This window comes from Glycine max, chromosome 17, assembly GCF_000004515.6.
Source record: "Glycine max cultivar Williams 82 chromosome 17, Glycine_max_v4.0, whole genome shotgun sequence".
Lineage (NCBI taxonomy): Eukaryota > Viridiplantae > Streptophyta > Magnoliopsida > Fabales > Fabaceae > Glycine > Glycine max.
In genome coordinates, this window is record NC_038253.2 from 5,120,208 (window position 1) to 5,145,946 (window position 25,739).

Sequence of the window (25,739 nt, forward strand, 5' to 3'; positions counted from 1 at the left end):
ATCGACATTTTATATATATATATATATATATATATATATATATATATATATATATATATATATATATATATATATATATATATATATATAATCGTTATTAAAAATTGTTATGTCATAAATAATATATTTTTAAGTCTGGAACGATCTATAAAATTAATTTAAGTATTTATTTTAATAATTTTAGTATTGGAGTTAATTTTTTATTTAAAATACTTAAATTTATATGATTTTGTAAGATCCACAAAATTATAATAAATAAATTATAAATAATTATGCATTATTGATGTTGTAACAAAAATTGAAACAAACATAAAAATGCAACAGGCTTGTGAAGGATTATAATTGATTATTCTAAAACAATATACTTGATTACTTTTTTAGTTTGTGAAAAAATTACTTTTGTAGTTTAATTAATGAGGAAACATATTTAATTTATATTAGCTTCGGTCAAATGTGAATGGGATCATTGTTTTTTCATATTGATGAATTTAATGTCTAGTTAATTATTTGTGGGAAAAAATCACTCAAAATAGGAGTATAGACAGCAACAGAAGTCCATGAATCTTTTTCTACATCTAATAGTGTGTGTATATATACTATTTTTGCAGTAAAAAACTAATCTAATTTTTATTGGTCAAATTAATTATACCTACTTTAAAAGCGATTTAGTATCCGGGTCGATAGTGGGTGGACAACTTCAAGGGGACAATTGTAATTCCGAAGAGGCTATTCTCACCACTCAATTTCTATTTGCACCACCACATGGCTGACATTTTTATTTTTATTATGAAAATGCCTTTTCAAATAAATATGATTCATGTGCAATGTGTATAGCAAAATCATATTATCGTTCAAGTGTTTTATTCTCACCCCAAATTACACTACAAATATATAATTACATAGTGTATTAGATAACAAATAATGAAATTATATTTCCATTATGTAATACACAACAAAATTATATTTTCATTGTGTAATTAATTTTTAAAAATAGCTCTCAATGGTAATTAAAAATCAAATAATTATGACACAAATTACCTTTTTATTGAAATTGAATTAATTAGGATCGAAACTATAAATTATTAGTAGTAATCTAATTGATTATTACAATTAAAAATGTAATACAAGGTAACATGAGGAGGGAGAAGGGGAAGGAGGTGTAGGGAAAAAGGAGGGAGGGGCACAACTGTCCTTCCATTAGATTTTGAAAAGTGAAGGTGTAAATAGCAGCCTCCATGCTGGAAATGAAAAGAGAGGCCCAGGCCCAAATTTGATCGTAGCTAGCTGAATGCGTGAAATGGTATAGCATATAGGGTGCGAGATCCCAAAACCGGAAAGGTGGAGGGCGTGGGCGAGGGAATCAAACAAACCTTGTACTACTATTTATCTTCATCCTCATTTTTGTCGTCGTCGTTCTTCCTTTTTCCGTTTTTCATCTGGTTCTTCTCTCAGAAAAAGCTCGCCAATCGATCTTGCTCTCTTCTACGCTTTTCGAATTGCTTTCATTCCATTATGGACGCAGATTAGATTCGCACTCACATTCCCTTCTCCTCGATTTGTTCAAACTCTCTGCTCTGAGATCTGATCGCATTTTCATTCAGAAAGGAAACTCGTGTGACTGATTTATGCGCTAATTGCAATTGCACTGCGAGCGTCACTCTGCCGAATCGGAAGATGGGAATAGTGTTCACCAAATTGTTTTCCTCTCTTTTCGGTAACAAGGAAGCTCGAATCCTCGTTCTCGGCCTCGACAATGCCGGCAAAACCACTATTCTCTGTACGCTTCCTACCTCTCTGCTTCTCTCACTCACCATCCGATTTGAATTTGCTGTTTCTCGAATTTGATTCGTTCGATTTTATTACCTTCCTTTTCAGATCGGCTTCAGATGGGCGAAGTTGTCTCCACCATTCCAAGTTCGTACTCGATCTCCTTTACATTTACCTGAATCTTAACGTCTACTCTTCGTTTTGCTTCTATCCTTCTAGCATTTTTGGTTTTGTAAGCTACCGTCTACCGAGCGATCTTGTTTTGAATTTTAGGTTCCTTAATAGTATCTGATTTAATTGAATGAGCTCGCTTGTATTTATAAATAATATAATTCTTTGTGTCCTTGATTAAAGCTGTTCTGTGTGTTCCTTGGTTAAAAATGTAGACAAAATTTTGCATGCTGTGTTATTATTATCAGTTGTTTTTTCCTCGACATACATGTACGTGTATGTTTCCACTGCGTGGATGGTATTTGTGCTCTTCCATATAGTGACTGATTGATTTATTTGATTTTTTGATGCAGCAATTGGGTTTAATGTCGAAACAGTGCAGTATAACAACATTAAATTTCAAGTCTGGGATTTAGGTAACGACCTTTGTCACCATGATTCAGCAAGTTCTGTATAATTTTGTACTTGTTGTGCATATGTTTTCACTGCCTATGCTGAACTAAACAGATCTAGAACCAACTCTAGAGTTCAGAGATGACCATATTATAGTTACAAATGTGCTCAATGAGCAAGGTTCAAATTCTTTACCCAATAAATTTTAATTAAAACTAGTGTTTACTAATATAAAAAGTAAATAAAATACAAGCAAAAAACGTGTTTTAGAGGTCTTTCTAAATACTATGAGTTTTTTCATTTGATCCCTTGCTTTTAAAATGTTGGAATCTAGTTTTCGCAATTCCCCCTCTCCCCTCTCCCGTTGTCCCTCTGCAAGTTTTCCATTTTGCACTGCATGGTATTCTTCCATCTCATGTTAAATACAAGCATGCATGCATTGACCATGTTTGAGAGTTGACCTCTTAGTTTTACTACTGGGTAAGTGCAATACATAACAAATAACTTAGACATTAACTTTTTTCCTGTTCCATGTTTCTTCTGATATTTATCTATTTTAGATGCATTGCTTAAATATAATTCTTAGTCTTATAAATATAGTTCATTTCTGTTTACAAGCATGTGAACTTATAATTGCATGAGAACATAGGAGGGCTTTTTCCAAATTCTAATTCTAATTTTAATATCAAACATTTGTTTATACAGGTGGGCAAACAAGTATCAGGTAAACACTTTGGCTTCATTCGTGCTTCTTTTGACTGATTGAAGATGTATAATATTTTTTTTATATAATATTTACTTTTAACTCATAGTACTGGGTGACTTTTGATGTGTTATAATATCACACTAATTTGTAATTCTTTATCACTCCTATTTAATATAAGGAATTAAGGATGTACTAGAATTGTCATTAGCTAGCATGTCAAGGCATTTTGTACTACAATTTTGGCTACTAGGCTCTACATGCATGGTTATTTTTTGTAAGAGCCCTTCAACTCTCCCATATTTCTGTTTACATGTATTTGGTGATAACATTGTAACAGAACAAACCACTAGCATATTGAAACTAAATCGACCAAACCATTAGCTTGGAAAATAAATTTAATCTTGATTGATATGCATATATTTGGGGCTTCTACAAGTTTTATGTTGGTTGTCAAGGGCCTAATATAACCCTCCTCCTTTATCTAGGCTTAGGACTGACTATTAAACCATAGCGAAGCACAAACACTGTAACTTTTAGGCTACCATGCTTTTAGATGTGTGGTTACACAAGAAGGGACATGATATGGAATGATTATGAAAGATATTGGTATGACTCCTATTGTGAAAAGATGACATGAAATTGGTAATGGTGATTTGGATGTGTAAAAGAAGGCTATCGGAGCCATTGGTGAAGAAAGTAGATCACGTGGTTTTTTGTCTCTTAAAAAGGAGTTGAGAAGAAACTAAGGACATTGGAGGAAATCATTAAATGGAATCTAATAGTGAAATAAAATTCTTGAGAAATTGATTTTTATTTGAGCTCAATGGCATTGTATGATCCATGTAATTGATCTCACCTAGTGGAATAAGACTATTGTTGCTGTTGTAATTGATACTAGCAGAAAGATAGGCACTATTGTACTGACCTCACCTAGTGGGATAAGGCTTTGTTGTTGATGTAAAAGAAGAGGAAGGCTTTGAGACAGCAACAAAGGGGAAAGTTAAAAGATGAGGAAGAGAGAGAGGGAGAGACTGAATCGAAAATGGGACCAGTTACAGTTTGCAATTCATGGGTAAAATTGTAAAAGAAAATCTGTACACAAACACTTTGTATTGCCTTTATATATGTTATACATTATAGATGTAATGTCCATTTATTTCTCCCACTTTTTTTTGGTTTGATTTTTTACTTTTTGTCCATAGGCCATATTGGAGGTGTTACTTTCCAAATACCCAAGCAATAATCTATGTTGTTGATTCAAGTGACGTTGATAGGCTTGTGATAGCTAAGGAGGAGTTCCATGCAATTCTGGAGGTATTTGTCATTCTTGATTTGGGCTGTTTGTGTATTTATATTTACTTTTACAGTTATATATTCATATGACATATAACTATTTTGGCTATCATTGTATTATGAAGACTTAGAATGAGAAAACTGTGAATGTGAACATGCTACTTATAACAGCTTGTACAAAACAAATCTTGGTTTGGAGTGTAAACTCACTTACATTACAAGTCAATGAAGTCATTCTGAACACTGATAAGTAGTTAATATTGTGGGAGAGTGGTGGCACTAATTTGCACTTCTAGGCTATATTAGTTATGTGCAGCTTCAGCAATTGCTAAGAGGATGAAATAGAGGAATGCTATTAGGAAACTTTTGTTCTATAATCTATAGCCATAAATAAGAACACCAATGATATACAGTATTGAATATTAAGCAATAAAGTGCCAAAGAACATAAGATAACTTTTGCAAAGATGAGAATGTTGAGTAGATTCATGAATGTGGTCGTACAAGAAAAGATAAGAATATAAGATCATGAATGAATGAATTTTAGAGAGAAAGCAGGAGTTGCACCTATTGAGGAACAGATGGTATATAATCATGTCTAAGATGGTTTGGACATGTGAAAAGATCACTAAAAGAAGCTTCCACTTAGTTGACCCGATCAGATGAATGAGTGTAGACCAATAATTAGAGGAAGGGGAAGACCAAGAAAAACATAGCGAAGCATTAAAAATGATTTAAATCTAAATGGGCTTCTTGTGAAGAATTGAGATTTAATTGATTTCAGTGGCATCATTTGATCCAGGCAGCCACTTGCACCTAGTTTGAAAAGAGTTTGTTGTTTTTGAAGGTTTAGCAATTATAATTGGGTTCTAAAGCGGCTTTCATGATTCAAATTTCATACAAGTATACATGTTGATTCTCAATTTATTTTTTTTAAGTTATCATTTTAAATTTAATGTATTTTCAATTTCCTTTTTTAAAATGTATTTGTGAAGTTATCATACACATGATTTGTTCTGTTCTCTATTCTCCTTTGGCACTAGTTATTGCCTATGAATTGTGATTTCAGGTTTACAAAAATAATACTAAATAATTGTTTTCTCTGAACCTGTATTCCAGGAGGAAGAACTAAAAGGTGCAGTTGTTCTCATTTTCGCAAACAAACAGGTCACAATTTGTTCTATAATTTTTTGATTCTCTTATTCCCACAAGGACAATAAGAAGGAAAGAACATGCAAAAAACTTAGGAAGCTGATAGTAGAAGGAAATTTTGTAGCTCTTATTATAATGAACTCTGCATTATTTTGTATCAATAGTAGAGTGGGTTAGAAAATGTGTGACTGCTAATTAAGATGATGCAAAACAGCAAAAGCATACATCAAGTTGTACTTAATTAATTATATGCAATGCATATGTACATACATGATATTGTAATATACCTTGTGTGTAAAACTGAATTTTTGAAAATCGCTATACAGGACCTTCCCGGTGCACTTGATGATGCAGCAGTGACGGAGGCTCTAGAGTTACACAAGATCAAAAATCGCCAATGGGCTATTTTCAAAACTTCTGCCATAAAAGGAGAAGGACTTTTTGAGGGCCTGGACTGGTAAGTCAAATAAAATTGAAGGCTGTTTCGAGGGAATTATGATTTTAAATATCCTTAGATAATAGGTACCTTTGCTATATTATTGCTTTTTTGTTTTCGTTTCTTTCCATTATCTTGAGGAGATTGTTTCCTCTTTATATCCCCTCCCTTTTTCTCTTAAATTTTTTTTATATAAAAAAATTAAAACAATTTTTTATGGATATCTTATTTCCATAATTATAGAATAATGTGCAGGTCCAAGTGTTATTTCTAATTGATGAATTTTGACTGTCAAATTGCATGGAATTATTGCCTAGATACATATATCATTTTGACCTTGAGTTAGTATATTGTAATGAAGAGTTCCTGTGAAATATGTAAGATTGAAAGTTCATTGGTTTGCTAATAGAGAACCCCGTCTGATAACTTGGCATGCTGTTTTTCGTTTTCGTTTTTCCTGAAAATACGAAAGCAAGTTCACCTTGGTTTAGAAAATATAAATGGGAACTTATACGTCATGCAGTCATTTACTTTAGAAAATTCAGATTAGCGAGATATATTAGTGTTATTCTAGCTGCATTTTTAGCTGATATAACATAAAATAATACCTTACAAATATTAATGTGTGAGCTTGTTATATAGGTTGAGCAATACACTCAAATCTGGAGGTGGCTAAAGGTCTCAGCTTCAACGAATTAGATGGACGATTGAACTCAGAAGGAAGGTTGAAATGCATATTTTGATATCTCTTTCACTGTGAATGATGCTATAATAATATGATTATTAAAGCTCGTACACATGTTTTATTCCACTTTGTGTTTACAGTTAAAGGTATGGACAATGGTCATTGGTTGTCTTTTTTTTTTTATTGTCCTTTTTATATTTTTTAAGTGAGTCACTTGGCTCCTCTAATAGCAGTAGCTGAATGGTTTCTAAGAAAAAATTTCTTGTCTAATCTTGTGTAATCGAACTACATGGTTTACTCTTAATGTGCTTGACCTATCGATGATTCCATAAGGTAGTTGTCAATGACCTGATGATGGCAGACCTTCAAATCTCTTTGGTGGCATGAGGAGGAGTGAGCATTCATTGTTTTTGACAATGTGAATCTAAGGTAGCAAATTTTTCATTAATGTAAAATGTATTGAAGACAGTATATGATTTTTTTGGATTTGAAATTTCTGATATCTAAAAGTAACTTTTGGTTCAAACTACTTTGAGTTGGATTGGATAACTTATTTTGGGCAAAATTTTCTTAATGTTTGTTTTATATTCACAAGATTAAATTTGAAATTTTGTTTTAGATGAACAATTTTTAATTACCCCAAAAATTGGATGTTGATTGCTGGAAAATAAGAACATCTTATCATATGAAAAAAAACCATCACTATCAGATGTCAGTCGAAACTGAAACTCACTAAGAAGGGTGATAGTGATCAAATGAGTCTTTTTAGAGAAATTAAAGAATTGAATTTTTTTTTCTACAACTAAATAAAGAATTAAAACTATTTTTTTATTTTAAAATTGAGTTAATTTTTTTTAAAAAAAATCAAATTGAAAAGCAATTTACAAGCTCCATCTTAGTCAAACATGTTTCATTTTAAAACTTATATTTGAAAATCAAAATTTATAATTTATAATTATCCCAAATAAGCCTTTAGTTTATATTAATCATAGGTTTATAATTTTAAACAAATTATATAAGTAATTCTTCACATCAATGTAAGAAAATTCCAGAAAATCCAATAATATTCATTACTATCCAATTACAAGTAAGCAAAGGATTTGGTCCATATGTTGGAGGATGAGGTTGGTCGTGAGAAAATATTATGAGGTGAATGGAGACAAATGGAGATGGCTAAAGGACCATCTGGGTGTGTACACGATGTCATCAGTTTACAAATGTCTTCAAGTTTCGATGCATGATGGGGTTGATGCATAGGCTTTTCGTTGGAAAAAAATATGGAATAAGATTGTTCCATTGTAGGTAGTTATGTTTGTGTTAAAGATTTTGCAAGATAGGATCCCTTTGAAACAAAATATTTATAGTAGAGGTCTACTAGAAGGGGATGACGTGATGTGTTGGGTAGGGTACCAAAAAGTTTAAGAATCTACTCAGCATTTGTTTGTGGAGCAAAGTATTTTCTCACGTTTGACAAGATTGTATGAAGTGGTTTGGTTTTAGCACTGCTTTGCATAATGAGTTATTGGTCACTTTTATCAAATCATGGCTCTTGCAAGAGGCTCATCGGTTGATTTAGAAGGTTACTCAGTCCTCTTGGGGGGATGTGACTGTCGGTGAAGAGTTCTGTTGTTGGGAGGGGTGTGGGTGTTGTTTCTGTGAATCTGTTCCGGTGTTGTTGCTGGGTGGAGGTTTGTGTTTGTGGCTGGCCAGAATCTCATTTAAGTATGAATGTGGGTGTGAGGTGTTGGACTTTTGGTGCTTATGCATGTATTGGTGATGGGGCTATATTTTCGAGTGATTCTCATTCGCTCATTTCTGTTAGAGGCTTTGGGAGGTGTAATTTATGTCCCTGGCTCTTGCGTCTCAGAATTAGGGGTCTGGTGGGTATGCAGATGTACTTTTCGTGTGTGTCTGCGTATTGGGTGTATGGTACATGCTGTTTTCATGTGCTTTTATTTTTGCTTCAGACTTTGTGATTCAACCTGTTTTTTTTTTTTTGGATTTTGTTCCCTTGGATCCTATAGGATATATATATCTTGTGCTTCTTTAAAGATTTCTTTTTAATAAAATTTGTTTGGCCGTTAGAAAAACACCAAATTAATAATATATTAATATCTTTGGATTTTTTTTTGTGATAATATCTTCAGTTATTTTTTTTACTGCTATCTTCAGTTATTATAAATACACAATGATTACGCATAATTATGCAATATAAATTAATTTTGTTATGTGAAATTTTCATATTTAATTACCTTATTTTTTATAGACATTAAATAGGCAAAACCTTATTACAATTTGAAAATATTTATGAAGAGATAGATTAAAAAAAAAGTCGCATTATATGATTATTATGTAAAAATTTATCACAAGAGGATTTAATTCTCTTACTCAGTTAAATTTATGTGGTTTTGACAAGGCAGCGAGGATCTTATTTCTTATTTAATAAATCTTATTCTTTATATAGTAAATTTACTTAACAATAAAAAAGTGTAATAAGTACAGGTTATTAATTAACATTTACGAAGCTGGCTCTATGATCGTTTGTCAAGTTTTTAGTGGCTGAAATGATAAGGTCCATTTCATGAATGGTGAAATGATTTTTTCATTGTTAAGATTCTAGCTTGTTGATTGAACCGAGTAAATTATTGTAAATTTAATATTATTTTTTATTTTCAATATAAAAAAAATGATTTCTCCATTATATAAATCTGATCTCTCGTCATTGTAAAAAATATATTCTTACCGTTATTTATCACGATTTCTTGAACGGACCTACGTACTACTCGAGTACTTCCCCAAAAATTAGAGAAGATTGAGTTAGCAAATTTTAAGTCTGAACTTCAATAAATAAGAACAAATGAAAGAAAAACAATTTAAATAATATAGTCTTTTTCCTTTTTAGTATGTAATATTGTGTGTCTGAATTAACTTATTAATTGTGTTAATAAAACTTTAAAATTAATGTTTCTTAAATTATTCCCGATCAGATTACAGATGATTCACTGCTTCAGCCGGAAATCAAATCTAATCATATGGTATAACAAAAAAGAAAAAAAGAATTCAGTTATAGATGAAGCCATGGCGTTTGTTTAATATAGGCATAATTCAGTGGTTTACCTTATCCAGAGAAATCTTTATCTTTAGGATCCTAAAAGTGGCGCCGAAATTCAGATTTGCACTTTACAAGATATTACTCGTATTTATTTAGTTTTTTTTCTGATGAGAATCGTTTCATTATACTTTTCACTCGTAATAATTTCATGATTTTAAGTTTGATTCCTAAACAATATTGCTATATAACTTCATTGAAGTTTGAGTCTAAACACTAAAATATTGCTTGCCAGTTGTCATCAGTTAAATATAAATCCTTACATTTTACTTCAGTTTTGGGAAGAAAAAAAATTATTCACTAATGTAATTATAATTTATTATATATAATAAATTTATTGATTTTTATGATAATTATTTTAAAAATTATCAACGATAATGTGTAATTGAATTACAGTTAATTAGGTCAACTAAATCATGTTATTGAATCTAAATTGAACAATAATTAATTGCTTATACTTTATAATATAAAAAAGTATGAAAAGACCTTGTTCTTATTTAATTTTTAAATCTAACTTTAATGATGTTTATTTATAATATTAATGACAGTTAATTAGTTCAATCGATTCATGCAGTCGATCTAAGTTGAACAAGAATTAATGGTTGTTGTTGTTTATGATATGAAAAGAGATAAAAAAAATTACTTTTACTAAACAACTTTAAATAAACATTTTTTAATGTAACTTTATTTCACGTTCTTATTATTTTACGATTTCTTGAACAAGAATTAATGATTCGTAGACATGCCTTGATTAATTAGAAACCTATGATATTATACCCTTATACATAAAATAATATCTCAATTATCAAAAGAAGGCTTTGGTTATTCACTCTAACATTTTCCTCTTTTCCATTAGCACAACTCAAATGAATTTTATAAACATTCAAAACAATATCTCAAAAGAAAATACAAAATTTTGGCATCAATATTCGAGTAAGAACAAATTATCAGTATCAAAATTCACATAACAAGAAAATTAAATGCATTTAATTTATATATATATATATATACACACACACACAGACACACATATTATATAAATATCAGTTCACGTCGATCGGCATTATTATCTTATAGCAAGTTCAACCTAGCTACCACCTTTGTTTATTAATTATAACCAAAGCATCGACTAGTTTAGACAGAGTGGCTGTGCAAATAGGATCCTGTACATCATCCAACCGTTAATTATTTCTCTATTCAAATGCAGAGAATTAATTAATTAGTCTATTATTTTTTGAGTCAAAAAGAGAAGTTAATTATGATGACGTCGTTGGAGGAGGTGTAATTAAAAAAACGCACTTTATTGGGAATGTATTATTAAGGGTTTTTTTTTTTCCTTATAGAAGTGTTATTGAGGGTCGAATACAGCATTACCAATAAGGTCTACATACATAGAAATAGAAGTGAAACGAGTATGTGATTTGAAAAAACAAATGCCGAGAAAATGAGGTTAAGGAAAAATAAAAATATTGTATAAATATAATAAAAAAGTAGAACCTAATTAATAAAATAAGCTTGCATTATACAAGTTGTGATGGAAAACTTTAAAAATTTAACATAAAAAACTCACATTAATTTATATATATCAAAACTCAGTCAATTTTAATTTTAACTTCATCTTCAACTCTTCAACACAATGAAAGTATCAATTATTCAAACATATAAAAAAATTTGATATAACTATGTTTTGATTGTTTTCTTAAAAATTAATAAAAAAAAATATAACTCTTCAAATATGACATATTTATTTATATATATATATATATATATATATAAATTTTAAAAAAATAAATTAATAATTATATATGATATCAACAAATAATTGATTTGAGTGATCTTGAACTTCATCTTTTTAAATAAGATTTTGAGTTTGAATTTTATAAATAAAAAAATATAATTAATTTTTTTTTAATAAAAGTGATCAATCAAATTTTTTTATAAAAATTAATTATTAATAAAATTAATAAATATCTTATATTAATATGATGTTGATAAAAAAAAATTATATAGACTGATATAACAAAGAAAGGGATGAATATTGGAGGCTGCGCATGCTACTAGTTACTGTGAAGATGATGAGAACTAATAGATTAAAAGTGTTAAATGACAGCGACAAGACTTTATACTTAGCAAACCGCGTATTACGCAATATAGCTCTTCCCATTCACGTGTATCACACAAATATGAAATATCACACTGAATAGTAACACGCGGCCAATCTTATCCGTTTGAAAGTAGGAAAACGAAGGGAAAACATTTGAAGTTTTTTTTTATTTAGAAAATTTTGACATTTAAACGAAAGAAATAGTGTAATTTTTCCTTGAATTTGTTTCTGAAACTCAAACTTTCTTTTTTCTACTATTTTCATTAAAAAATATATCATTATTTATGTTTTTTTCTTCTATTTCTTTTCCTTTCATCCAATCATATGATTAATTAAAACATGTCAAAATATTCATAGCAAAAAAAATATCTTAGAGAGAAACAATTAAGAATCAGTATTATTTTCATTGATTTATTTAACAAGTGAATAAATAAGCATGAAATATAGTATATCGAATTTTATATATAATTTTCACATTTTACAAGACAATAAATGACTGAATTGAAAGAAAGATAATAATTTACATTTCTCAATCAGATAAAATTAATTTTTATAATATACTATTTAGAACAAAAATGAAACAATGTTTTTTAATTTGATTAATAACTTAAAATTTTACCTTATTATTATTTTTCATCTTTTTTTTTGGTATTTGAATATATTTCTTGGTTAGCTGTCATTGTTCTGTGGAGCCAGACTAGTAGAAATTTCAAATACTATGAATAGGTTTGGTTTTAAAAAAAAGTTACTTTTGAACAAATATTATAAATTAATTTGGATAAATTTCAAGAAATATGAGATACGTAAAAAAGTAAATTTATCAATTCATACTGATGGGAAAAATTAAAATGTGAATGATTATTCGATCTATGGAAAAAAAATCTTAATCTCGATCAGTTAATGTTAGAGATAGAGAATTCTTAACTCATATCTCTACCTTAACAAAAAAAAAAAGTTGATGAAATTCTATTCAATATGAGTTGTGATGACCATTGAGATAAAAATGCATGTCTGGTCATGTGTACTTGTTGAGAACTTGAGATGAGAATAAGATGTTTAGAATTAGAAAGAAATATGTGTGTGTATTCTTATTAATTCATTGATAAGTATATCAAATTGACACAAGTAATAAAGTAAGATGGAAGTTCGAGTATCGAATCCATATGAAATTTTGTTTGTATTTAGATTGGTATATATTTAATCTTTAAGCAATTGAGGGAGTAGAAGAGATAAGGAATTGTGAGTAAAAAATTTAAAAGGGAAAAGTAGAAGACAAGAAAACAAGAAAAATAAACAATAATTTGAATGCAAAAGATGAATTCATAATGCAAATGTATTAGGGTTTATCCTCTCATAGTCATGAGAGGTTTTACATTTTAGGGGTTGATGGGAATGGAAGAAGAAAAAGGATTGATATATAGAGGAGGCGAAGGGGAGAATGGCTTTAGAAGAAGAGTTTTCCCTATGAGAGATACTCAGGCTTTGGATGTATGCATTAGAGAGCTTTAAGTCTTAGTGTGTCTTTCTCGTTTGTTTCCTACTCCTTTTACTTACCATTCACACGATCTCGCGCTAATTGCATCCTCCTGGGAGTATGACGGTGATTACGTGCTTAGTGCGGCGACAACTGGGCTTAACAAGTATGGCATCGATCACGCACTAAGTGCGAGATTCGTGCTAAACACACCTTTGGGCTTATTCGTGAGCCTTCTTTGCGCTAAGGTTGGTCGCTACGCGCTGAGTCTGTCTTGTGTGCTAAGCAAACTGTTACAATCTTTAACTTTTTGTTCAAAGCTCTTTTTTCAAATTTTTGTCAATTTTCCTCCAAAACACTTTAATTTTCTTCTTTTGAATCCCGCTAGTCAAAAATTAAAATGATATTAAAATCATCATTATTTCATTTAAAACAACAATAAAATAAAAAAAATTAATCATTCTTAATCAAAATTGACTATCAATTAAACCCAAATTTCTCAGTTATCAATCCTCATATGGGATTGTTGAGGTGAAAATAAGATGTTCACAATCCTAAAATGTGAGGATAAGAACAATTTGGGTTTAGCATTCTATAATGAAGTACTACATTTTATAAAAATAGGATTCAATAAACTTATCTTAAAATAAATGCCACGTGATCAACATTTTTGTAATTAAAGAGTATCCATTTTAGTTGTTGATCCAAAACTTTCAGGCCTCATTGGACCTTTGCTCCATGTGCTCTGTGGTTCAAGAATTAATTTTCACGGAACATTAATTCGATGCCCTAGCATCCGTACAAACGCAAATTAGATGACAACTGATCTGAACAAATAATTCAACTTCCAGACTAACATCTTCAAATATATGGCCTAAATATCTTTCTAACAAATATTTATTCTAATTATATACTTAAAATATATATAAAACTAGAAGAAAGAAAAATATTTCTCATTGCTTATTTTAAAAACAATATAGATTTTTTTTTACAGCAAAATAATACAGACTTTAACCTAAACACTCTTGATTCGTTTTTGGTACTCTCGTTCGATGGTTTGAAAATACTAGTATACATAAACCACAAACGCTAGCGTGGAAAATTAATACTAGTATACAAGAAATGAATAGCTTTGGCACCGCAGGAACCATTTGAATTAATGACATAATCTAATTTGAGTACATGATTTTAATTAAACTGTAAGTGATGTGAGAAGCCCGCGTGCTAAACGTGCAACTTCAACTATTTAACTTTGGAACAGTGTACTATGTATGATGTATCTATAAATTGTCCTGCTCAATGGAAACCCTGCAAGTCCGCACCTACAAGTGCTTCTTCTAATTGTGCCCAAATTTCTCTCCTCTTCTCACCACATAACAACATAACACAACTTCTTCCCAGTTCCCACATTTTACCAACTTAATATGGCTTCCTTTGTTCTTGGGACTACTTTCCTTCCACTCTTTTATTCTCATGATAAGTACAGCTGCTCCCCAAGTATTTCAAATATAACCACCAATCCACAAAGGGTATTAATAATTCTAGCATCAATAAAATTAAAAAAAAAAAAAAAGGAAATACACACTTATTGAATTTGATTCTCATTTTCAGATGAACCAAGTGATAGCTGCTGGAGGAGACAATTTTTGTGAGGAGATGAATAGCACAATGATGAAGAAAAGCTACGAACCTAATCAACAGTTGCGGAGATCTCTAAACTTCTCAGGAGAGAAGCCATCCACACCAGTATTGGACACCATTAACTACCCAATACACATGAAAAATCTATCCATTCAGGTACCTACTAGACAAGTATATACTATCACTTGGAGTTGGTACTTGATTAATTAATTGCTTGCTTTTGTTTGGTCCTGTTTTGTGTTTTGCTCTTAACTCTTATTACTTGAAAGTTTTTTGTAAAGGAGCATTCTTGCAATGTCATCCAATTAATGTTTAAATAATAATGCACTGTTCATCGTTAATTTGCAACATTATATTGATGATCAGGAACTTGAGGAGCTAGCTGATGAACTCCGTGAAGAGATTGTTTATACATTGTCAAAGACTGGGGGGCATTTAAGTTCAAGTTTAGGTGTGGCAGAGTTAACTGTGGCACTTCACCATGTATTCAACACTCCTCAAGACAAGATCGTTTGGGACGTTGGTCATCGGGTACCCAAAACAATTAATCTCCTTCCTTTTCCCTTAAAGTCGTAGTATTATAGAATATGAAGTAATCATTAATTAATTTGGTGGATTGACAGACCTATGCTCATAAGATTTTAACGGGAAGAAGATCCAAAATGCACACAATTCGACAAACTGGTGGACTTGCAGGATTTCCCAAGAGAGATGAGAGTCTTCACGATGCCTTTGGTGTGGGTCACAGTTCTACTAGCATTTCAGCTTCCTTAGGTAAAAACTATATGTAGTACTTGTTTAATTACAGTTAATGTCATCATTGATATCTTAATTAGTTACAAGTCTCTCTCTCTCTCTCTAAGAAAATTCAATGATGCCACTCATTTCAATTCACGCGTTCACAATATTAAGCATCTATTAAAGATGTACAATTTATTTGCACATAACACACGAATAATTATAAACAATATTTTGCGAATGCGACGTTACGCATAAATTATTACTTCTGAGTCAGATATCCATGAACTTGATGTATTGTCTTTATCATGGTAGACCTTTTTCTGCTTCTTCAAATTGAGGAACTTTTTTTAATCATCAATTTTCACGTGACTTTCAGGTATGGCAGTTGCAAGAGACTTGATTGGAAAGGATAACCATGTGATTTCAGTGATCGGCGACGGAGCCATGACGGGTGGACAAGCGTACGAGGCAATGAACAACGCTGGTTTTCTTGACACCAATCTTATTATAATCTTAAACGACAATGAACAAGTTTCCCTTCCCACTGCAACCATTGATGGACCAGCTCCACCGGTTGGAGCTCTTAGTAGAGCCCTCGCCAGGCTAAATACTAGTTCTAAGTTCCATCAACTACGCGACCTCGCAAAGGTAACAATTGAACTTGAATAGTGGAACCTTTAAGCTTCTTTTTGTTTTGAGTCAAATTAATTGGTCCTTGAATTGAATTTCATTCATGGGCCTATTTTAGTTTCATCATGGACACACACTTTTGGCCCATGCTCAATTTTCTTCCGTTTGTTGCTTCCTGTAGCTCTCCTTTTTTGGTTTTCAAAATGACCCATCTAGAATGTAAAATTACATTCCAGAATACACCCCTTTTTCGGTTTTCACAATGATCAATCCGAAAGGTAAAAAAAAATCCCAAAAGGATGCAGGAAGCAACAACCTTGGCTTCCCCTAATGCATATAAAGTATAGGCCTAATAATATATATGTATACATTAATAAAATATCATGCCGATGTAGTTCTAAATTAGAACTAATATTTGGTGACCAATGAACAGGGAATCACGAAGCAAATTGGAAGCCGAGCATATGAATTTACATCTAAATTGGACTCCTACCTTAGAGGGATGGTAGGTGGTGCTGGTGCATGTTTATTTGAAGAGCTTGGGTTATTCTACATTGGCCCAGTAGATGGCCATGACATAGAAGACCTTGTGCACATCCTGAAAAGTGTCAAGGGTATGCCGACACTTGGACCTGTTCTCATTCATGTAATCACTGAGAAAGGAAAAGGTTATCATCCAGCTGAAGTTGCTCCTGACAAGATGCACGGTAATTAAGTGACTACATATGTATTACTAGCCTTTTACTATTCTGAACTTGTTACTTAATTGTTTACATAACATTAACATAATACAATTGGCTTAATGGATTCTATTTTGTGTAGGTGTTGTGAAATTTGATCCTAAGTCAGGGAAGCAATTGAAATCCAAAGCTAGTACGCGGTCTTACACGCAGTATTTTGCAGAATCTTTGACAGCAGAAGCAGAAGTTGATGAGAAAATTGTTGCCATCCATGCTGCAATGGGAGGGGGCACGGGGCTTAACTTGTTTCAAAAGCGCTTCCCCGAACGATGTTTTGATGTTGGGATAGCAGAACAACATGCTGTAACTTTTGCTGCAGGCCTAGCTGCTGAGGGCCTCAAACCCTTTTGCGCAATTTACTCTTCCTTTCTACAAAGAGGTTATGATCAGGTCAGAAGTTGTGAAACTTTGGAGAATTAAACCAAACTAGTTTTTTTTTTTCATTTTCTTTCTTTGCATAGTGGAAATTATTAGTGGTATCCATATCTGATATCTCCGCGTTGACACTGTGGCTTTGTCGTGCATGCAGGTAGCACATGATGTGGATCTTCAAAAGCTTCCAGTTAGATTTGCGTTAGACAGAGCTGGCTTAGTTGGTGCTGATGGTCCAACTCACTGTGGAGCATTTGACACAACATTCATGGCTTGTTTGCCAAACATGGTGGTCATGGCTCCATCAGATGAGACTGAATTGATGCACATGATAGCCACAGCTGCAGCCATAGATGATAGGCCTAGTTGCTTTAGGTACCCAAGAGGGAATGGCATAGGTACCATTCTTCCACCCAACAATAAGGGCACGCCATTGGAGGTGCTTATTTCAACTAATCCTTTTAAGTTTCCAAAATTTTCTTGTTTTGTTAATCCAAAGATGCTTACTTTTTTGTAACTGACAATTGAAATACAGGTCGGTAAAGGAAGGGTATTAAAGGAGGGAAGTAGGGTTGCTCTTGTTGGTTATGGAACAATGGTCCAAAGTTGTATGGAAGCAGCTAAGGTTCTTGAAGCTCATGGCATCTCAACAACTGTGGTTGATGCAAGATTTTGTAAGCCTCTAGATGGAGATTTGATGAGGAGACTCGCTAGAGAGCATGAGATTCTTATCACAGTTGAAGAGGGATCCATTGGAGGATTTGGTTCTCATGTTTCTCATTTTCTAGGCTTGAATGGTCTTCTAGATGGTAATCTCAAGGTGAGACTCTTTTTCTGTTACCTTTCTTTGTAAGTAGATGGATTGTGCATAGTTTTGTTTTTCTTATGGGGGCAAACGGTAGTTGTTAGTTTGTTAGTTTTTTGCATAGTGTATCAACTGATAGTATCTTCATTTGGTGCAGTGGCGAGCCTTGACATTGCCTGACAGATATATAAACCATGGGTCTCAGACAGATCAAATTCAAATGGCAGGACTGAGTTCAAACCATATTGCAGTTACTGCTTTGTCATTGACCAATGTGCATTGGGATAGTCGTTTGCTTCTCAGCCTACAGATATGAATCTTAACAGAAATTGTGAGCTTGTGATTCAATTTTTAGGTGTCCCCTTAATACATGTACATAAGTAGTAGTTAAATCACAAAAATTATGGCATTAATTCAATTAAAATGCTGTGGTGTAATTGTAAAAGTAGTTCTACATCCTTTATCACTGTGAGTTTTTGATAACTAAACAGGTACTTAAGGAGGGAAGCAAAAAAGAAAAGTGAGGTGGGGGAACAATAGTTGTTGCAATTAAAATATGTTCTTTACAATTGTGGAAACTTATAATAAGAAGTTTCATTAATTGAGATATCCACAGCAAGTTGTTATGAGTGACTTAAGCATCTTAATGTTCTCACAGTGGTTAAGAGTTCTTCCATTATTCCATATTTCCATATCAATTTGCTGAATAGTGAATCAGCTTGAAATCAATTCAATCAAACATGAAATTAGTTGAATGACTTGAATTCCCCTTGAATTAAACTTGCGAACTGTGTAACTCCATATCTTAGCCATGAATCTTGATAATGAGCCTATATATCATATATGAACCAGTTGAACTTAGTTTGGCTCGTGATCGTGAAGTATGAAGCAAAATTTAATTGAGCCCGTTCATGAATTCTGACATGTACATCATTTGTTTTATATGGTACAAACCATTTAGCACGAAGACAAAACGAATCCGCGTGTTTGTGTATTATTGGATAGATATTGAATTTTAAAAAAATAAAAATAAGACTTTTTGATTGAAAACAAAAGCAGTTGCCTTTATTTGTGGTCTCCGTGTCAGACGAATTCATACTATGAAGCATTCCCTTCAAAGAATTCACCCTTCACCGAGTAGTTTCTTTCTTTTCTCATTGCTATGATTCGTGTTAGTAGGAAGAGTTTTTTGGTAGTAAGTGTTTAACTGCGTCCATATTCCACTAGTTAATTAAAACCTTGATGGAGGGTGTCTCATGTACATCCAACATGTGCTTGGTCCAAATAGAACTATGACACAATTACTACCACTAAAACAAGGTTGCAGTGGCGGTTATCCAAATGGCCAACGGAATACATGAAACAGCTAGCTATATAGATATATAGCGCGTGCAACAGGGACTTGGGAGGTTTTGGAAGAACAATATAATTGGCTTGTAAATTCGAGCTTCAATCATTAGTTCATAACCATGGACTGAAAAAAAATTGGAGCACTCCTCCAAAGAAAAGACCAACACTTCGGATGCTAAAAGAAATAAGAAAAATCATTGAAGAGGAAATAAATAAATAAATACTTTGTTTGAGTGGATAAAAATATACAAAACAATTTCTTCAAATTTGCTTTAAAATAAAATTTCGCTCTAAAAGAGGGAAAATTATGAGGACAAAGGAGATGATCGTGATTTCTTTCTCTCATCCTTACACATAATCACGTTAATACTTTTAACATGGTTCCACTCTAAAACAATTCTCATGAAATTGTTACAATCCAAATAACCGAAGATTATTATTATTATTATATGTTGGGGATGGGGGACCGGGGAATATGGGTAGGAGTTGGAGTGGGTTTCTTGGAAGTGGAACTATATGCACATATCCTTGTAGTTTCAACCACTAAACGACCATCGGTCCATTAAGGGCCCAATCTAATGAATACTTGTATTTCTTTTATAAAATATTCTTAAATATTTTTGCCCTGTTGGATCAATCCAATAGGATTTGGTTAGTTTAGAGAAGAAAGCTAAAAGGAAAGAAGAAGAAAAAAGGTAGAAAATTGGATGATTTTATAAGTTGTTTGATAAGAAAAAAAAAAGAAAAGTTTTAAAAAAAAAATCTTCTTAATTGATTGTGTAATCTTCTTGCATAGCCTATCCATAAGGGCTGACTGTAAAATTAATTCAGGTATTATAGAATAAATGATTGATATAATGTTTCAAATTTGGGATCTTTTCTATCCACATATGCTCAATTCCTTGCGGGACTCCATTATTATTGTCGTGACTGGTTTTTAATATCACCTAAATGTATAACTCTTGATCTCGCAGTGAAGTTTATGAAATTATGATGATATGGTTTGGTTCATCATTTAAGTGATTGCCGATGCTTTCTTAACCGTATTCAAATAATTTATTTTACCATTTTTATATACTGTCAATTTTGTACGTATGTTTTCGTTTATATAAATGTGATTAGATTTTAATTTTTCAAAAACATTTTATTAATTTGAATTTCATAAATTGTAAAAAAAATATTTTTATTATCACTTCCTAATAGCACCAGATGCTTTTATTATCACTGAACGCGACTTAAAATTTTATGATCACTTACTAGAAAGTCACATGGAGTTAATTGTGTTTATATATATACATACGTACATTATATATTACATAAGTCGTAACTGGTCTGGAGTACACTACCGGCGGAATATGCCTAATTTCTTATGCGGTGTTTAGAAAGAAAAAGAAAAAAGAAATTATGGATTGATAATGTTAAATAACTTTATATTATTATTTTATTATAAATTATTTATAAAGCATTCACCAAAAAAAATTATTTATCTACTAAAATTTATGAACTTTATAATAATCATCATAAAGATTATACTAGCAATATTCTTTTATTAATTGACAATCTACATTTTCTGCATAATACATAATTATTAAACTCATAAAAAATACTTTTGAAGTGAGATTATCCTAAAGTAAAACTTAAAATTTAAAAGAGTTTAATAATTATTGTCTGTCAATTAAAAATTACTTTGTAGGATAACTTTTATAATAATTAAATAATAATATAAAATTATTTAATATGTTATATGTATTGCAAACATAAACCACAAATTTTCTATGCTAGGATTCATAGTAAAAAATGTAAACATTTTTTTCTCAACAGCAAAAGGTTCAACTGTCTTCTCCGATCGACTTGTTTATATTCTAACCAGAGCGCGTCTCCATTTCATGTTAATCATCATATCTTTGATTAAATTTATCTCTACTTCTTATTATGAATAAAACACGAGTTTATTCTCCTAAAAAATTATTTTGTTATTAATACATAATCTAGTTTTTTCAATTAAAACCGCATTGAGGGTCAACTAGCTAATTGAAACGTTATTTGGAAATGGTGATTAATTTGCAACTAATGCCGAAAGGTGTGCATGCCCTTTGGGTGAGGGAAGAGGAAGCTAGTCACAAGAAGACGAACGTAGCCTTTTGGAGTCTCACGTTTGGGGCATTATCATCCCCGCAATTATATTGCCGTTAGCCCGCGTCATTGCCACTAAGTTCCTTCTGTCTTTGTCGTTATCTACGCCATTTTCTTTTTTTCACCATGCCACCGCCCAGGAAAGTGACCTAAAGTTATGGTGTGCCTCCATTATTGTCTTCAACTTTCTTTCTTTACACTAATCCTTACCTTAAAACTGAGTAGATTAAGATAGCATGTCAATAAATTAATTTATCTTTTTCTGGACCCTTCCTATTTACTAACTACATAGTAATTTGTTAAAGACTTAAACGTGCCCATGAGGTCATCCATCACGTATTTTCCTTGCTTAAAATAAATGAGTTGACTTGCGGTCTTGCTAATAACTGTTTTATGTTACTACTATACATTTATAGTATTAAAAAAACACGATTTTATCCTTAAACATAAATTTATTTTCGTAATCTAATTTTACAATTTTTTTATAGAAAAAAGCAAAACACAGTTTTTAAAATTAAAAAAACGATTATGCTCGCACGCATAATCAATTATATTATTTAAGACTCACAACAGGAAGAAGCTAAAGCTCGTTTGCTCACATTGAACATTTGTTGAGTAAGTCTATAATAGCAATACTTGAAGAAAAGAGAAGTAGTTACACGCTCTGAACATATTTGTGATCTCTTGCTCTAAACCTTTTATCCCCTGGACGATAGTTCCTACAAGGGTAAAATAGTTATATCATTTGCTTAGTAAAGATACCTTGTATTTTGTGTTAAACTTTTATAGTCTCACTTTGTGAGTTAATTTCCTGTAATGTTTCAAACAGTCTATTTGTGAAAGCCTAAATAAGTTTTTAGTGGAAAAAGATACTTAATTTATAATTTTGGGTATAAGATTGGTGTTTATTGAAACTAGAAATGACTAAAAAATCTAGTTATAACCAGTGTGGTCAATGAAACCCTTTGTATCACTAGACATAATTCAAATCACACTTGACTCAACGTGACAGGTCGAACGGTTCATTTATCAACTTTGTTATTAATTAATTAAAAATTATCATTAATATAACTTTAAAATAATTATTGTAAAAATAAATTATTTTATTTTATTTTTTAAAATAAATTTATTATATATAATGATCTGTAATTTAATGATAATATAAAATTATTTTATATTATCACTATATAGTCAATTTTTTAATTTTTTAAATTTTTTTAATAAATAACTCTTATCAAAAATTTTTTCTTACTTTTTACGAAAAGCTTTTATTTTTATATTACTTTAAAAAAATAATAAAACTTTATAGATAACACTTTATGATAATTATCCTTTAAATATATTTTAAATAAGTTTTATGCACATTTCTTTTTGTTTATTTAAAGGTTATAATTCGTGATTTTTTTAGATTTTTTTTCAGTGACTATCAATTTGTCAACACGCGTTTGGCATATAACTCAAATTAGAAAAGAAAAAAAAATATCGCTGGCTAATCGACTCATCTCTTGCGTGCCCTGAAACTAAAACACAAGTTAGCTAGTACCTAATTTTCAGTTCCCGCATACCTTGATCTCTGTTTGTCATACCTAAATTGGAGTTTGCAATTGATGATTAGGTCTTAGTTTGCTCGCTTGCAACCTTATCTACAACAATTTCTCTACCCAAAGAAAAATGCTTAATTACAAAATTTGTCCTCATATTTTATTTATTTTATTAAATCAATTTTTTTATTTTTTTATTCATTATTTAAGTCTTTTTATATTTTAAATTTTATTCTTTTTTAATTTATTATATTTTTATAATCTTATATATTATCTTTTAAAATATAATATATAAGATTACATTCTATTTTTACATAAATTAGAATATTTATATTTATATAATTTTTTTATTTTATATATTATATTTATCTTTTAAAATAATGCTTATGATAATATTTTTTTACCTGTATTAAGATATTCATATTATTTATTATACTATAAATAAAAAATATTATCAATTAATTACATACATAAATATTTTAAAAAATAGAAAATATTATTTATCATTTTATTTAATTATGTATCTTTATTATATAATTTAATTGTTTAAAAAAGTATATACCTGATTAAATAAAGATAAATATAAATAAAAAATACTATTATAATAAGTTACAAGAATATGTATAGTTATATTATATCATTAATGTATAAAATAAGTTTTGAATAATATAATAAAAATACATAAGATTATACAAATCTAATATATATAAAATAAAAATAAAACTTATATAAATTGTTATTTATTATAATAGTATTTTTATTTATATTTAATTTTATTTAATCATGTATCTAATTTTTTTAAAATAATTAAATTATATGATAAAGATACACAATTAAATAAAATGATAGTATTTTATACTTTTTTAAAATATCTATGTATGTGATTAATTGACAATATTTTTTATCTATATTATAATAAATATGATAAATATCTTAATGTAGATAAAAAAATATTGTCACTAAATCACAAGCATTATATTAAAAGATAAATATAATATATAAAATAAAAATAAAACTTATATAAATATACATATTTTAATTTATGTGAAAATAAAATTTAATCTTATATATTATATTTTAAAAGATAATATATAAGATTATAAAAGCATAATAAATTAAAATATATATATATAGGGTGACTCATATAGTGAATTAAAAATAAAAAGACTCAGATAATAAATTTTAAAATATAGGAGAACTCCGATAATAAATTAAAAAATATGGAAACCGATTTGATGAAATAGACAAAATATAGAGACAAATTTGAAAATTAAGCTAAAGAAAAATGAAAGTATGGTATTTTATCCATTTTGGTGTGACTCACCATATTGGACCAATTGCATATAAATTGCTCTTATTTCATGGGGCTTGTGTCCACCCAGACTTTTTATGTTTATTTGCTAAAGAAATGTGTAGGCTTTATTTCTGATCAATATGTTTTACTTCCCTTTGTAGTCACTGTGATCAACTTATTATTTCGCCACTTGAAATCCTTTATCTTCATCACATCACAGGATATGATACTCTTTGGAGTCTCAAGCCTTGATACATTTGGGCAGGATTAAATTGTTATATTTGGGTTCTCAGTTCTCACATTTTCTTGTTGCTTATCCCACTTTTGAACTTGTCAAACAAACTCACTTTTGAAATACATGTATGTATCAGGTGGCTCTTGATCTAAGAGATACAATGATAGAAGGTATTGAAATACTGCATGAGCTAAGTTGAAGTAACATAATGCATAAGTAGTTGAAGGTGAAAGAAAATGAGAAAGTATAAAGGAAGAACACAAGATGTAGGGGTAACAGAGAATTATGAGACTTTTCCTCTATTGTTTCTTTCTTTTATGAATTATAGTCTTTAATTTTTTAATGCTAAAAAATGATAAAAGAGTATGAAAATGGTATAAATTAAATAAAAATCCTCACAAAACTATTGAAATTGAAAAATTGAAAAATGGTACAATTTGGAAATTAATTGACATTAATAATTAAAATCATATTATAATTTTGCAATTAAATTTATCAAAAAAATGTATTTTTAATTTGGCTACCAAATATATCTGTTACTAAATCGGTATCTATTTGTGACCGGATTTATTTATGATCATTGTCAAACAACAAATAAGATTAATATAGGCACCGGTACAATCGTAGCAAAAATGCTAATATTAGCACCGATGCAAATATTCGGTGGCAAACCTGTCTGCAACTGGGGTTTTGGCAGCTGGTTCCTCACAGTGACAAATTCAGTTGCAAGCTTATTTAGCCACTGCATTTAAGAAATTTGCGACTTCTTGTTGTGGTTGCTAAATTTTTAATTTTTGTATAAACACCCTTTTTCTAACAAGGAAAAACATATTAAGTACCAAATATTATTCTACGAATCTAATGTTCTGAAAATTGTTCTTTTACCAATAACTTCAAGAACCACATGAAATCATGCCATAAGTTTATTTTTTCAAAAGTTTCCAAAGCAAATGAAGGTTCTTCAGTAA

General features: G+C 30.4%; 2 protein-coding genes across 2 annotated transcripts; both read left to right on the forward strand.

The window, feature by feature from the left end:
- The first annotated feature begins 1,340 nt into the window (after window positions 1-1,340).
- On the forward strand, window positions 1,341-6,931 carry LOC100805153 (ADP-ribosylation factor 1-like). The gene is given in 8 exon segments (NM_001289214.1): window positions 1,341-1,777; window positions 1,876-1,914; window positions 2,292-2,354; window positions 3,037-3,055; window positions 4,240-4,351; window positions 5,449-5,496; window positions 5,808-5,938; window positions 6,560-6,931. Coding segments are annotated over 8 exon segments (549 nt in total). The 5' UTR covers window positions 1,341-1,674; the 3' UTR covers window positions 6,594-6,931.
- Window positions 6,932-14,580: 7,649 nt separating this feature from the next.
- LOC100786607 (probable 1-deoxy-D-xylulose-5-phosphate synthase 2, chloroplastic) lies at window positions 14,581-18,819 on the forward strand. The gene is made up of 10 exons (XM_003550621.5): window positions 14,581-14,818; window positions 14,901-15,086; window positions 15,297-15,461; window positions 15,554-15,704; window positions 16,048-16,319; window positions 16,735-17,008; window positions 17,124-17,431; window positions 17,571-17,852; window positions 17,949-18,233; window positions 18,376-18,819. The coding sequence occupies exons 1-10, from the start codon at window positions 14,714-14,716 to the stop codon at window positions 18,532-18,534; spliced, it is 2,187 nt and encodes a 728-aa protein (XP_003550669.1). The 5' UTR covers window positions 14,581-14,713; the 3' UTR covers window positions 18,535-18,819.
- Window positions 18,820-25,739: the final 6,920 nt, after the last annotated feature.

Excerpts from the sequence above, each read along its gene's own strand:
- LOC100786607 (XM_003550621.5), top strand. The coding sequence starts at position 14,714 with ATGGCTTCCTTTGTTCTTGGGACTACTTTCCTTCCACTCTTTTATTCT. Across the intron at positions 14,819-14,900 it reads TAACCACCAATCCACAAAGG|ATGAACCAAGTGATAGCTGC; the intron begins GTATTAATAATT and ends TCTCATTTTCAG. Across the intron at positions 18,234-18,375 it reads TTCTAGATGGTAATCTCAAG|TGGCGAGCCTTGACATTGCC; the intron begins GTGAGACTCTTT and ends CATTTGGTGCAG.